This window comes from Lampetra fluviatilis, chromosome 6 (assembly GCF_964198595.1).
Source record: "Lampetra fluviatilis chromosome 6, kcLamFluv1.1, whole genome shotgun sequence".
NCBI lineage: Eukaryota > Metazoa > Chordata > Hyperoartia > Petromyzontiformes > Petromyzontidae > Lampetra > Lampetra fluviatilis.
Genome location: NC_136280.1, coordinates 4,899,702 through 4,915,633, shown reverse-complemented (window position 1 = coordinate 4,915,633; position 15,932 = coordinate 4,899,702). Strand labels below are relative to the sequence as shown.

Here is a 15,932-nt window from a genome sequence, read left to right as displayed (position 1 = left end):
ACTTTATCCTAATTTTCATCCATTATAATTCCGTCTACCAGTGTACATTTGAATTTTACCAGAGGTTCATTTCAGCCGGAGCAGTTCGGCGCTGACCTTCCGGAAAATATTCCAAGGCGTAAGTCAAACCCTGTGCTGTTTTAACATTTAACAATGTTATTTCCCCACGTGAGAACCCGCTGATACAACAGTCTCTTTTGAAAGGTTTGCCACGGGTAGACAATTAACAACGCAGTGCTATTGCCATATACACCCTAACCCAGAGCTAGGAGTTCTACAGAAGGGGAGTATCTATCCCTCAGTAATAAACCGCAGGCTGTCCAGGCATTCAAAAACAACACGACGTCATGCAGAAACATGACGTGGAAGACAAAGGCGTACGTTAGTCTGCTACTGCTCTATTATAAAAAAAAAGTCTGTCATAACTACAGAAGGTTTGCTTTGCATCCTAACCCATCTTAAAATACTTGCACTTTTTTTGGGGGGGGGGGGGCAGGGGACATTAACGACGCAATTTCTACACAACTGTGCACACATTTGGAGTGAAACCCGGTAAACTGTCATACAAAGTTTGCTCGGATTATGCAATCGTGCTTGGAAATTTCCCATGAGACAAGGCATGCTGTATGTGACGGGATATAAACCCTCTGGGGCATCTGCACAGAGTAGCCCAGCACAAGGCTAGGTTTCTGTATGACAATGCAGCAATTGTGGCTCTCATCAAGCAGATGGCCACGAAGATGCTGAGAAAGGATTTCCATTGTTTATATCATACAGTGCAACATTTCCAATGCAAATACTGTTTATAGTAAGATCACAAAATTGCTTGGTTAGCGCTCCGTGCTTCGAATCCGTTGAACTTCGTTATTCCTTTGGCCACAGCAAACATCAGCAGCGAGTAATATCAGAAAAGGTTCTAAATTCCTACTTTACCAACCCCGCACTGACCAGCCAAGTGAAGTATGCTCAAACAACCCCGATGACAAACACGGCACAGGGAGGTATTCATCCAACAGTGGATTGGCAGAGGGCTTTAAATTTTTAATTAAATACATACATGGAATTAACTTTATACACAATTGCCTTTTTTAATTTGTGGAGCATCGCGTGGTTCTCAATTCCAAAAGTGACCCCTAAGCCAATGGTGAAACTTCCACATTCTATGTGGTGGGGGCCGGCCAGTCTCATCCCAGGACAACAAGCATTGGCATCCTACAGTGGTGCACATGTTGTTATCAACCCCCATATGGATGATAGACCGATTTAGCTCCCAACTAGAATTGCAGCTCACAACCTTCTGCTTGTGCATCAAATGTTCCACCACACTGCGACCCAGCCAAACAGCACACGAGTACCCATCAGTAATTGGGTGGGAGACTGCCAGGGAATACGAGGTGTTGTTGGCCAGGATTACAAGGTGGCCTGGAGATGGCAACTCAGAGATGGATTCTGGAATCTTATCTGAGCAGAGCTTTGAGTATTATCCCATATGCCAAACACTCACTAATGGTGTTGGCACAAAATGCCAGTGTTGGATTCTCCTCAAGAGGTCTTGAGACTTGGTGAGGCTTTACTAGGTAAATAAAGGCCATGATTATGATTATTATTCAATTAGCAAAGACCAATCTTCTACATATTGTGTCTGAAGTTTCACAGTGGTCACTATAGAAGAGTATTTACGGGAAACATAATGTAATTTTTTCATTGATTATTGCCAATGGTGAAAGTCCCACCTTCCTATGGCAGGGGCCAGTCTAATTCCAGGACAGCAACTCTGGATATATCATAGTCGTGCAGTGGCTAGAGCATTGCACTGGGAACCAGGTCACCTGAGTTCAATTCCCAACCACGGCCTGCCATCCCTGGCGAGTTATATCTGACCTGGCCCTGCCCACCCCCTCCCTACACCATCTTGTATTGACCGGCATGGGGGAAGAATGGTGATATCAATCTTGGGACTGACACGGCGTGGGGAGGACTGTGGGCTATATTTTTCCCCCCCGCCTCACAAATGCTCATGGAATAAGTAATTAATAAGAATAAAACCATTTGGGGAACCATCTGTTAAGAATTACTCAAGGCTTAACGCCAATAAACTGTGAAGTTATAGTCTGAGCAATCAGAGGAGGTGATGAGGAATGTATGTGCCTGTCTGCTCCCAGCGTGGCGAGAGAGCCGCGTGTCATGTGACACTAAAAGTGATTTGAAAATGAACATCACAAGCCAGGCGTAACCAACGTCGAGGGAGAGTTCACCACAAGTGACACCCAGCGCCATGAGTGGCCAGACACATGAAAGCGAAAAATGTCACAGTGTGATTTTAATTGGTGTATAAAGTGCATTTTCACAATTGCATGTCATGCCATGACTCAAAACAGAGATAAAAAAATATGAATTTTTTTTTTACAGAATTGTCGCTCTGCGTATAAACATTGTCACGATAACTCATTTCAAATGCTGAAACAATGTACGCTATGATGAATGTGGACAATGTGCTACGGTCACAAAGAAATATGGACCTGGCAATGCATGGTCAATGGTGCAACACCGTAGTGGGCCATTGAGTTTCAATGTGAAGTCAAATTACATATTTAGTAAACTTACCGGTCATTGGTATTGCTGAAAGTATGCATTAAATCTCATAATTAACAACAGGCACCCTCTTCTAATAGATGCATTACGTCACAATACAGTATTAATTTCTGGAAAATGCACACGTACAGCAATTCCAACAAAAGTTGAAAACTTAAGTGCGTTAGTTCTGTCAATTTGTCTCTCTGTAACGGGCACTGACCCAACAATTCTTGTGAAGAGTTGTCGCTAATAGGAACTTTCCCTACAGAAAAGTGACCATATCGATCAAGTGGTTCCCCGACACGTGATGGCAAATGCCAGCGCTAAAGGGATAACACAAAAGCCAGCGTTAAAAGGGAGACGACACCTATCCCCCGAACCGATGACCACTCCCCCTTCCCCTTGTGATGCTGTCTGACGACGTCGCACGTCACGTGCTGTGTGACGTCATCTCATTGCCTGGCTTGAAATATAACGTTACGCTTGTAATTTCTAAGCAATAATTTCTGAAGACAAATGCCCGTTCGAAAAGTTCGAAAAGTGTTTCACAGAAACTATTAATATGTACGATCTTTGTGCATTGTTTATGTCGATAATTTCTAAAACCCCAATATGGTCATGATAAAAAGACATTTCATTTATTGCTCTGACTAACAAGACACCATTAATTATTAACTGAAGCCTGTTGATGAAACGTCAATAACTATTTTGTAATCGGCATTCGTTAAGGAGCAAAGATAAAGGTGCAGCCCTGTATTTGTTTGCTTGTGCTACTGCTGGCAGAAGGGCCTCCACTCTCTCTCTCGAGAGACACTCTAAAGGGCACTTGTTCCCCTCTTTCACGCTAGCCAGACATTTTGGAAGAGGTGACAGGACCCACACTTAACCGGCCACACGCAACCTGCCGATCAACTGCGGAGTGCCCATTCATTCTGTTGCGTGGACAGAGGTGGGGTGGGTCTTAGAAACGAGCCCCGTTGTTTCCACTGCCACGCCAGGATATCGAATCGAGCTGTATTGCGAGTCCAGTGTGCTAATCATTCAACCATGGCAGCATCTTCTTGGTTCTTTCGGTAAAGTCACGTAGAAGGGAAGTAATAAAATAATAAAAATAAAACATAATAAAATAATTCTCACGACGTTTCGGCTACAACGCAAGCGGCCGTCTTCAGGTTTCTTCACCTGAAGACGGCCGCTTGCGTTGTAGCCGAAACGTCGTGAGAATTATTTCGGCTACAACGCAAGCGGCCGTCTTCAGGTTTCTTCACCTGAAGACGGCCGCTTGCGTTGTAGCCGAAACGTCGTGAGAATTATTTTATGTTTTATTTTTATTATTTTATTACTTCCCTTCTACGTGACTTTTACCGAAAGAACCAAGAAGATGAATCCCTGCAGTCACGAAAGCTTTAAATCGAAATCATGGCAGCGTCCTGTCTTGGTTTCGCAGTAACGTGTTAAAACATTGTGGTCACCTAAAGGCCTGCTACTCTGCTAAAAGCCTGCAAGTAATGACTTTACTACTTGTTGTTATTTACATGATCAGTTTTTTTTCTCCCAGCAAACAAATCGCTTAAACAAACACACATTTGTCAATAACACTGCCTGAAATGGAGAGATCTATATTGGTTAATTGTGCTCGTGTTAGTTGTGTTTTTGTGTTCATTTTGCTCGTGCACCAACTGCCAACACAGCAGCATCGCCAGATAATTTGCCTCTAATTAAGGGCTGCACCAAAGATCGACTAAACGTTTTGACGGTGGCTGTTGCAACATTTGGAATATATAAAGCAAAAAAAGTAAAACCGTGTTCATGATAATATAGATATGATATGAATTGTTTGTTCCAACGCAGTACCTTTATCATTTCAGTACATACGTTATAAAAGAATATGCAATTTTTTAAATATATATTTAGGTATCCCTCGATTTACGAAAGGCATACGTTAAAAAAACCCACTACATTTTGTAAATTGTAAAGGCTTTTCTATTAATGTAATACAAAAAAATTGATGTATTTAGGACAGTCATTCCAACTCTACTCCTAACCTAAAAATATTTACCCATATCACTTTTCAGAACAAAATAAAAATAATGAACACAAGTATTAAAACGATTAAATAACAATGAACTTAAAACAAAAATAATGAACCTTTTCAGGGAGCTCACCAAAAAAAAGATATGCGTATTGGAATACCTGGCAAGGTGATGTAGATACATTACTGTTACACTGTAGAGATAACCGTGACATCGTTGCGGATGGATGACTCAGACTCCGGGTGGTTGTTGTTTGATCTCACGGTGCGTGCCGTAGTGCAATTTCGTTCACGCGGAAATTCGATTTCGTTCATCGAAAAGTGTCCATAATTTGTCGATTGTCGTTAACGCGAAATTTCGTAAAACCGAACGTTCGTAAATCTAGGGATACCTGTAGTAAGTGCAGCACAACAATCTATCTGGCGCCTGAACTCGTCTGAACGCTCAATATCTGCAGACGTCGACTGATGGGGGCCTTCACCCAGCAGTAGGTAGATCATTGTCCGAGGATAGATGAGTATTATGAACTGATAAGTGGCCAAAAATGTTCCTGTTTAGAACTCTTCGCGAAAATAAATATGCTGTCGTGCAGCAGTGGAATCACAGTGCAGTATAATTTGAAGGCAATGTCTCATTGAAATGCCTTGCAGTCACAAAAAATCAAATGTTTTTTTTATTTCCATCAACAATATACGTTAAATATTGTTTTGGCTTATTTATGTGACTGGTCATAATATGCATGAAATACTGATGACATTCATTCTTTATGTATTGGTTTCACAACTTTCTCACTCTGTAAAATTTTCAGATTTATTGCAGACATTTTAAAAAAGTTTTCTTTCTAAATAGATTACGAAAAAAAAAACAATTCAAGCATACAATTAGATTCGTTATTTGAAGTAGGATATTGCCACCTATGTATAACATGCAGAACAATGTAATTTCGGTTGAAGTAATAATGCGGTATTTACAAGCACTGCCCGCACGTTTGAGCCGGAAACACGGTAGGGTGGAGGATGGGCGGGAGGGGGGTGACGTCAGTACGCAACAACCCTGCTCAACAATGTGGAATGTGGGTGACATCATCACGCAGATGTGCGCAGTGACATCACCCGCGCGCCAGCAGACAGGCCAGCCAGCAAAACTTTTTTTTTTCTAATATAGCATTCAATTTCACAGAATTAGCTTTAAAACATTAGGGCAGCACCCCAATGTGGTGGCTAATACCACCTGTTTTGCACGGACTGTTTTTGATCTGTTTTGTATTTACATCACGTCAACAATTAAAACCGATGTTCTTTGTAAAATAATTATTCCCATCACATTTTAGCTCATATAGCTGCGAGTGCTATGAATCATACCTTGTGTGCAACATACATATTGCGCTGCATCCTTGTATTATAGATTACAAGGATAAGAGCTTTCATGAATACAAATCAACATAATAGAGAGGCCATAATATTTGGCATCTATACCAGTTTAATTAGATTCTCCCATATTTCTGCTAAAAATGTAATTTTGCCGATGCAGGGGGTATCTCAGCACATGTCATTTCTGCAGACATTGTGAATATGTCCATGATAATTAAAATGTAGGTGGTGGGTAATTTGTTTGAATGGCAGGGGTAAACATCTGTGAGTGTGCAATGCAAGCTTATTTACAGCCACGGCTGAAAAACTACCTTCGGCATTTTTTACGCATTTCCTTTGACTTTCAAGTGGGTACTGATCAAAGGGCCACATACACATTTCCTGATAAAAGCCGCCAGGCAAATAGCTGCAAAATATTTAATTTCGTAGTCGTGGTAATTATGCATGCCTTAAATGTTTGGGTTTACCTGCACCTGACAGTGAAGATTAATCAAAACGGATACGACAATATTTCAAAGACTTGGTTTGAGATGAACATTCAAAGTCAGACACGCCTCATCTCTCTCTTACACAATCAGTTGTTGTTTTGCCACCACATCTGTAATATGCATAATTAGAGATAATAACGTCGCGGTTTAGATTGTCATATCAGATCAAGTTTGTTACTTAAGTGATAAGAGTAAAAAAAGTTGAGCATCTTCTGAAAATCTCGCATTTTCATTTGTTTAAGGCAATGCCTTAACAATTAGAATTCTATCGATTTGCTGAAGCACAATGCAATTTCATTACACCTATACACTGTCTGTCAATATCCAGTTTGTATGAGCTCATTCCATTTCATTTATTTTTAATCATAAGTTATATTTGTTTCAACGGCTAAATTGATCCATGTTTTTTTCCTGTAAATAAGTATTGTGTTTTCAATTTTTATCGATTTTTATCCATGAAGCAATTAATACTGCATTTTATTCTGAAAGTGAGCATTTTTATTTATTAATGAAACATTGTAAATGTTATTATAAATGATGTTGAACCGTTTAATTGTGCGAGTGTATTTTCACATTCACTCAACGAAGCAATGCATATTTTCAACGGTAGCGTACAAAACCGTTTAACTCTAATAATGCAATGGTAACAAGCATTTTATTTTATGCAACAAAAATATTTAAAACTACACAATTTCCACACACTCGTGAAACTTTACATGGCATTAAAGTAATTTGACCAATCTCTACTGCAGAGGCAGGTATTATTAAAATCAAATTTTCCCAAGCTCTAAACTCCACTTTAAAACCATTTATATAAAAAAGTGTCACAATCTATATGTACTTTATTATCATTATTTACTCCGTGAGAAGCTTTGAACGAGTGATGTAGATTTGCACACGAATTGAAAAGTAGCAAGGGGAAGAAGACATGTTCATTTCCATATTTGCTTGGCGAGCCGAACATCAACACATTGAACGTTTTACAGCCTGCATTGACGCACTCGTGGGACAGAACAAGCTGTCAAATGCTTTCACGGTCCTAAGCCATCAGCTGAGTAGAAAACAGACAGGTGGCTCACCTTAGGGCAAAGTGTTCCACGCTGGAATTTTTCAGGAGCCCCACAGGAATGCGTATAATCTCCCCATGTCTGATAGATCTGGCTGGCAGGTAGATCACCACATTGTCATCCAACCTGACCTCATGGCGAGGTGGTGACTTTGGAGGTTGCAGCAGCTGTACACTTCCAACCCATTGTAGATCTGTCCGGGTTTCTTCCTTGCCGAGAACGTGGACATATGTGAGCCCTTGGCTACCCGCGGGTGCACAATTTCCAGACTCCTCGGGGCTCCTCAGGGCGTAGTACAAATCCACTGGCAGCGACTCGGGAGAATCTCCATTGGAGGTCATATCATCTGGCAAAAACCAGCTGGATGGTAAATCGATCTCTCCTAAACACATTCCCAACTTTCCTTTCAACTGGCAGGATGTCCTCAGCTCCTGGGCTCCAAAGAAAACGTGCAGGTCAACACACGGCATCTTTTCAGAAGCGCTGTGTTTATCCCAGTCTCGCCCCAGAAGACAAAATAAAACCTGAATGATTGGCCTGTTTGAGAAAATAATGTTCTCCGTGAGAAAGGACTTGAGCTTCCAGTTGGAATTCAGATCAGATAAACTCTGCTGCTGTGATGGGTTTCTGAGTCCCTGAATAGACATAGGTACTGGCTTCCAGGTAGAGAAAGGTCCGTAGGTGACGTTGAAGATAGGCTGCATGCTGGTACTGAAGACAAAGAAGGGTTGGACGTGCACTTGCAATGTCGTGGGGTCGATCTCAACGTCTTCGTTCGTGTGCTTAAGAAAGAAGGAGGTCTCCGCATTTAAAAGTTCATAGTTAAACACGGAATTGGTGGACGTTCGACTGGAATCCGAAGAGACTTTGGCAGCTTCTAATAAGCCTGTGAATAAGATTAAAAGTGCACAAAGAACAAAAGCATGTCAGTCAAAACGAATAGAAGGATTTTTTCAGGTAACGTGTAACAATGCATAGCACGTATCATCAATATTTAATATGTACACATGTGCAATTTTACATATACAGACATCAATTAATTACATTTGTTACTATTCCAAATAAAATCAGTTTTGCTGCTGTTCCCAAAAAATAAATCAGTGGCTTATCTCTGCAACTCACCATTAGAAAACATTTACTCATAATAAACCAACTTATTTATTTATATTATCAGGTAAGGCCCACTGAGACATATAGCTCTTTTTCAGAAACGACCTGGTCACAAACGATAGCTCATTGAAGTGGCTTATCACGTGGATATTTATAGCACCCAAATACTGTAAACATACATCGTTTCTAAATGTGGAGGGAAAAACCGAAGGACCCGGAGAAAAATCCACGCGACCGAGGGGAGAACATGCACACTTCAAATATACAGACACGAGGGTCTGGTTTGAACCCACAATCTCCTGCATACCAGGTGAGATAGTTAACATCTCATAGCAGTTCTGAAGAAGTAAGTGTCTATTTAGAAAACTGTTTTCTGCTTCCAACCGCATCACTGACATAACGCACAGAATAAGCGCGCATGTATTTCTGCGCGAACCCCACAAATACTCCCGAGGCAATCATCCAAGCGACACCTTTGTCTGAAATAGCCAGAAAATATGCTGATGCCACTTACACGTACCTGCTTGATTTACGAGCATCACGACATTGGAATTTGAAGTCGCATTCAATCGCCGTACTTATTATGATACAGCTGTAGATAGTCGATCTTCCGTTTGGGGCAGTGGTAATGATCTCGCCGAATCTTTCTTTGTGAAACCCTCCAACAACATTTTCGATGAGACCGCTGCAAGGCCTCACCCAAATGTCAATTATGGCGTGTGCTGTCAAATTGGCTGCTTGTGTAGTGACGATCTTGCCTGTAAGGCTTGCCAAAGGGACGCGACAAATGCAGTTACTGCTCATGATTAAGCAAACGTCACGTTTTTTGCTTCGTAATTTTTTTTTTAAACAACATGTTATTAATTAATTTTAGTGTACCAATAGGGTTTTCCTATTGGTATATTTTGGTACTGGCAAAGGAGGTCCCAAATTGATTTAATTTTAGTGTGTCTTTCTCCTGATTTTCAGGCTTGCTTGCCGTGTCATCGTACTTGCAGCACCACGTCTGTTGACCACTCATTGATATGCTAATTTTTTCTCTAACCCCCCTCCCTCTCTCTGCCTCCGCCCCCCCTCTGTCTATTTAAGGCCACCCCACAGAGATGATCACCCCTCTCTGTTACCTGTGTTGCTCTCGCTATGTATCTTGGTGATATCTGTCTGCTAATATGTCTGTCTATAGTTTTCTGGTTAGATTTTATGTCGCTATTTCATTATACCTGATGATGATTGCTTGTGTTGCAATCGAAACGTCGTATTCTATAATTTAATTTAATTTATTATTTTATCTTTAGACGTGACTTAACCGAAAGAACCAAATAATAACATGTTATTACTACGATGTTTCGCATGGTCCAGTTTGTTGGCAATGTGAAGGTGGTCTGTAACCACTTTCTTGTTGGACCTGGAGGGAGAATATATATTTGATGCCACTGCTGTTTGGGGATTAAGATGTGTGGTTCAATAGATAATGATGCCAGCATGGATGCACATGAAACGCGCTTGGGATGTAATCACTTGTCGGTGACATCAGACTCCCCACTCAATTTTATCGGGGGGGGGGCAAAACCAGCAGGAAGCTGCCATAGAAGCACTTCAAAAGTTTCCAAACTATTCTTTTTTTTAAATCCTTTATATTAGGTTCACTTGCTTGCTTGCTTGCACGCTTACAACCGTGCAAATCTTTCGGTCGTTTTTTAAGCCACTTCCCGTGATCCAATCGAGCTGACATTTTGCACACAGACTCGTTGTGCGTGACAATTTATTTTCGTGAAAAACTTTTTCAAAAATGTTCCACTTTTTAGGAAAAAAAAAAGTCATATTTAATTTAAAATACCAATGTGATAAAAATGAAACTCTTACTCAAGAAAAACAGAAATGAATAATAAAATAAAACCGATGCCACGCATATAAAGGATTTATAGTGAAAAACTTTGTTTTTACGGGTTAATTTTTTAAACCATATGGAAAGTGTGTTTTTCGCACGAGCTGATGTTTACTTCGGACGTTAGCCATGTCAGGGTGGGGTTTAGCCAAACTTCAAGAAAGACTAAACTTTTGCGCTTTAACTCTTGCTCTACACCTGCTCAGGGCTTTGCGATGGCATGCACAATGGGGTAAGTGTTGGTTCATACTGAGCTCTCAACAAGAATTTGACGAGGAATTATTTTCCATCAACACACACTCGCCAATTAAGCCCCCCCCCCCCCCCCCGATGTGCGTATCTACCCAATTAACGGGCAGCTGTACGAAAGCCGCGTTGGCAGTTTGTGACGTGATGGGCCGAGCCCGTGCAAACGAACAGCCTCGCACTCACATTAGTCCATGGCGTGCGTGAGAAATGTAATTGCAAATCGAGTAAAATGCAATGGAATTTTGGTGTTGTTTTGATGATACATTCTAGATTTGAAGCTTTCGTGACTGCAAGGATTCATATTCTTAGGTTTTTTCGGTAAAGTCACGTAGGTAAAAAATTAAAATTAAGCCTCACCTTACCATCTTAATAAAAAGTGTGCCGTACTTGGCCCTTCCCCTCTTCAACCATTATATATACGGAGTGGTAGCTCTTGTAATCTCTCATTTACTTGATACAGCTGTCGTGGCTGTGACGGTTCCACCTGAAGACGGAAGCTTGTGTTGCCTCCGAAACGTCGTGATTTTTATTTTATTTTACTTTTATTAATTTTTTACCTACGTGACTTTACCGAAAAAACCTAAGAATATTGATGATACATTCCATCGTTTGCAGCCCTTTGCCAAAACCGCAGCTGGATGAAGGTCACCCCCTCCCCATGCGGTGTCAATCGTGGGGGATGATCAGTGCGGGGTGGTGAAGGTGCGGGGGGGGTTGAACTAGTTCAGAATGTGACGCACCACCGACGCTAGCTATTACTCTTAGCTTTTTTCGGTAAAGTCATCGTGTAGGTAAAATATTGAAATAAAATTTTTTAAAAATAAAATAATAAAAAATCACGACGTTTCGGAGGCAACACAAGTCTCCGTCATCAGGTGGTACCGTCACAGCCAGATTTGCTGCATCAAGTGAGGCAGGGATTCAAGATGCAAGCTCTTAATACAAGTTTTCCATTCATTGGCTACCACATTCTGATAAGCCCCCCCCCCCCTCTCCTCCCCCTTAACTTGTATTTAAGAGCTTGCATCTTGAATCCCTGCCTCACTTGATGCAGCAAATCTGGCTGTGATGGTCCCACCTGATGACGGAGACTTGTGTTGCCTCCGAAACGTCGTGATTTTATAATTTAATTTTGTATTAATTTTAATTTCATTTTTTACCTACGTGACTTTACCGAAGTAACTAAGAGTATGAATCCTTGCAGTCACGAACGCTTCAATTCTAGAGTTAGCTATTACCTTGAATCAAACTCATGTCATCGGATTCAAAGCGTAGTGCGATGATAACACCGCACCGCCACTCCCCCGCTTGGTGTTTCAATCATAAAGAAATCATATATGCCAGGAGAAATATTTCATTCATTGTAAATGCACACACTTATTAATAGCAAGAGTCAGACTGGCGCTGTTTTAAAATCTCTCACTGCACTCGGACAATCGTCAATATTTTCCAAGCGTCGGGGAATGCTGAACAGAGAGGGTCAAATGCAGTACTCGATAGACAAGATGCAAATCTTGTCATCTCTTAATATGCCAAACGGAGCCAATTTGTTTCGCACTGATTATTGCTAATATGGTCTTAACATACCATATTAGCAACGCCGATGTGGTTATAATTTGCAATATACGAGCATGACAGATACCTAACATTCGTGAATTTAGTTTCCCTTAAATAGCACTTGAATTGTAAATTAGCAACTGCAATTTTATGTATTTTTTAAAAGTATGGATGTCTCAGTGTCATTTGAGAATGCTCCTTATTAAGAAATCTGAACATATATCAATGCAGGAACCTCCTGAAAAAACATATGGATATATTTTGAGACTTGTTCAAGCTTCACTTGAAAATGTAATGACATTGTTATCATAGCTATATTACTATAGTGAGAATTATTTGCCAAAATATCCCAAAACATGAAAACATTATGCAAACATGTATGGAATATTAATAACCACAGTATATTAGGCTTCTCCAGTGTGAGCTCTCATGCCCTTTCAAAACATCTGGCTAGTTTATAGCCAGATGTTTGGAAAAACAAAACATCCGAGTCAGATTTGGCATGGTACATAAAATACAGAAATTTATATCTGGTACAAAATATGTATTACCGAAGCTATCAACAGAAGGTGTGTACAGGATTAACTGCACGTGTGGTAAATGTTATGTTGGGCAAACAGGACGAATGATCAGCACGAGACTAAAATAACATTAGAGAAAAATTAAATTCTCCCAAGGACACTCAATTGATTTTGATAATGTTGAAGTTCTGTCCAAAAACTAGCTATTAATGGCCAAGACTAATTAGAGAATCTTTCGAAATTTAAATAAATAAAAATTAATTTAATCGTTCGGGTAGCTACCGCCTTAGTGTTGCGTGGCAGCGAATCATCAAATAATACATTACTTAAATGCATGCCTACAAAGGGCAGCGTACTTCAATAGGGATAACCGTTGGTAGGCTATTTTAATACACACAATAGGCAGGAAGGACAAGTTCAAAGAGCTCGCATAATGCATAATGTACGTTGACTCAGTAACCCCCCCCACCCCCACATTGTGCAAGAGCACGTGGTAAACACATCGACGCCTCTATATAAGGAACGAAACAGTAGACTTCTCCACTAAACTGGCTGTCGCCTGATGAAGCTAGTTGTAATTACTGGCGAAACGTCGTACTCAGATTGTAAATGTTGTGGCTTGGCTCTCCAACACACCGACGAATTGGCATGTTCTGTTTCCGTGACAACCCTTACTAGCTGACTGTGTCGGGTGGTGGCGGGTTTTAACGGCACATTTATATATTTACGCGATCTAACCCAAAACACCTCTATTATGAATGTGTATTTTATAATATTTCGCATTGATAAGCATCAATTATTCTCATTGACGGATATAAGCGATATCAATTTTGAAATTACTTTAACACGGCATTGTTTCAGTTCAATGTATGTATTTGTTTTTAAAGCAACGGTTAAACCATCAAAACCTGATTCTAGATTTGAAGCTTTCGTGACTGCAATGATTCATATTCTTAGGTTTTTTCGGTAAAGTCACGTAGGTAAAAACATTAAAAAGTAAAATAAAATAAAAATCACGACGTTTCGGAGGCAACACAAGCTTCCGTCTTCAGGTGGTACCGTCACAGCCACGACAGCTGAATCAAGTAAATGAGAGATTGCAGGAGTTACCACCTTCTCCAACCATTATATAAACGCAGTGGTAACTCCTGCAATCTCTCATTTACTTGATACAGCTGTAGTGGCTGTGACGGTACCACCTGAAGACGGAAGCTTGTGTTGCCTCCGAAACGTCGTGATTTTTTATTTATTTTTTATTTTACTTTTTAATGTTTTTACCTACGTGACTTTACCGAAAAAACCTAAGAATACATAAAAACCTGCACTGAGGATGTAGGCCATTCATCCTCCCCTCAATCGCTTGTTTTCCGAGTCATTTTAAACGAAGTCGTGCAATTAGATGCTATCCAAAGATAGAATTCTAAACCGCAGCAGTTTTCCACGTACGCCATCTCATTTCTCTCTTTGGGCCCCAGATTTAATTTCTGCTATACATTCTAGACATTGCTTACATAAAATAAATATTTGTGTACGCAGAAAAATATTGTTTTCCAATAGTGTAAAAAAAAATTAACCTTTGTGAATGTCATGGCTTCCATTCAAAACATGTGAAGCGAGCCCTTATTACTCTGGTAGTGCATTGTCTTGAACTGTGCGCCTTTTGGCGTCATCTGGTCGAACACCATATGAGACGAGGCTCCAAAGAAAGCTGTCTCTGGTGTGGACCAATCAGTTTCAAAGTCAATGCATAAATTATCAGAGTATTGTGTTTTTGTTTGCATTTGACTGCAAGTATTGCGGTTAATGTAGACACGATTCCTTGCAAAAGGTGTCAGTTTTGTTGCCAGAAAAAAGGGGAAAACCCCTATTGGTATGTGAAGCGTTGCCTAATGTATGGTATAATTATTAATCGGCCATATCTTAAAAATGTGTTTATGTGAGGCTATGGTAATCATTGACATTTAAAAAGTGCCTTGTGCTTAAATGTGCAAAAATCATCTTAACTTCCAGAATGAGATTAACTATACAGTACAGTATTGTAGTTCGTATGTTTCTAAAAGGAAGTAAATGTAATTCGTTAATCTCTAAGCCATTCAGATGAATATTTGTGAGGAATTACTGCTTAAGCAAGGCAACATTGCATGGCTTTTATTACTGTGCTATCTCAAGAGTGAAGGCAAAACCATTAAGCATGAGGCTGAAATACAGAGCTGTGCCGATTTGTAAAGAATTCCCACAATATATTGTGGCTATTGCAGTGAATTATTTGCTAAATAACCAACAGGAGATACAACACTTGTCTATTGCCTTGAAATGTATTTAAATTTGTGGATATTATAATTTTATCCTACGTATGATATGAAATAAATGAGAAAAAAAAACCAGTTTGGAAAGGTAAAAGGACTCGTGCGGGAAAATAAAGGTTAGAAGAGATGATGACCGCTGGTCAGGAATAAGTGTGAAGTTTGCAGCCAAGGCAAGGAACGTGCCCGAGACGAGGTCTACAACGTAGATGGAGCGATGAAATCGGCTCGTGGATAATAACGTTGCAGAGATCACGAGAGGTGTTGAGTGGCTTGAGGAGGCTTGTATCCAGCAGTGCATTGACCATCGCTGTAAGCTGATGATTTTGATGTGTTTTTTTTTTATACATTTGTATTCAGATGCTAACTGATAATGAGGTGGCCCAGTAAAGTATAAAAAAAGTAAAAGCAGTAGTTAAGGGTAAGCAGAGGGTGTTACGGCACCCGAACAGCTGGATGCTCAATCCTGTCCAAACTCTCATGATAATTAGACATCTGCTTCGGCATCTGTAAACACAATGGCCGTGAATCATATGTTGGTTAAAAAAAGAAAGGGAGGTCCCACCAAATGTTTAAGAACGGACGCATAAAAAGAAAGCAATTAGGCAACTTTTACATCAACACGTTTTTCTTTCTTTATTTCCGTGACACAACCACCAAAACCCACGTAAATGCCAATGTTCCTTTGAAACCTGCATATGGTTATTGCCTCTTTGGGACTGCCCTATTGGCGCCGCTCTTTGCTACGGCAGAGGATGGCACTGGATGGTACCGC

General features: G+C 40.3%; 1 protein-coding gene across 1 annotated transcript in view; it reads right to left on the bottom strand.

Annotated features, from left to right (window-relative positions):
* Positions 1-15,932, bottom strand: part of LOC144933073 (transmembrane protein 132C-like) — an 89,575-nt gene that overhangs the window by 66,081 nt on the left and 7,562 nt on the right. The window contains exon 2 of the mRNA XM_078857573.1: positions 7,545-8,418. Within this exon, the coding sequence (XP_078713699.1) occupies positions 7,545-8,418 (874 nt within the window). The remainder of the gene's footprint in view (positions 1-7,544; positions 8,419-15,932) is intronic.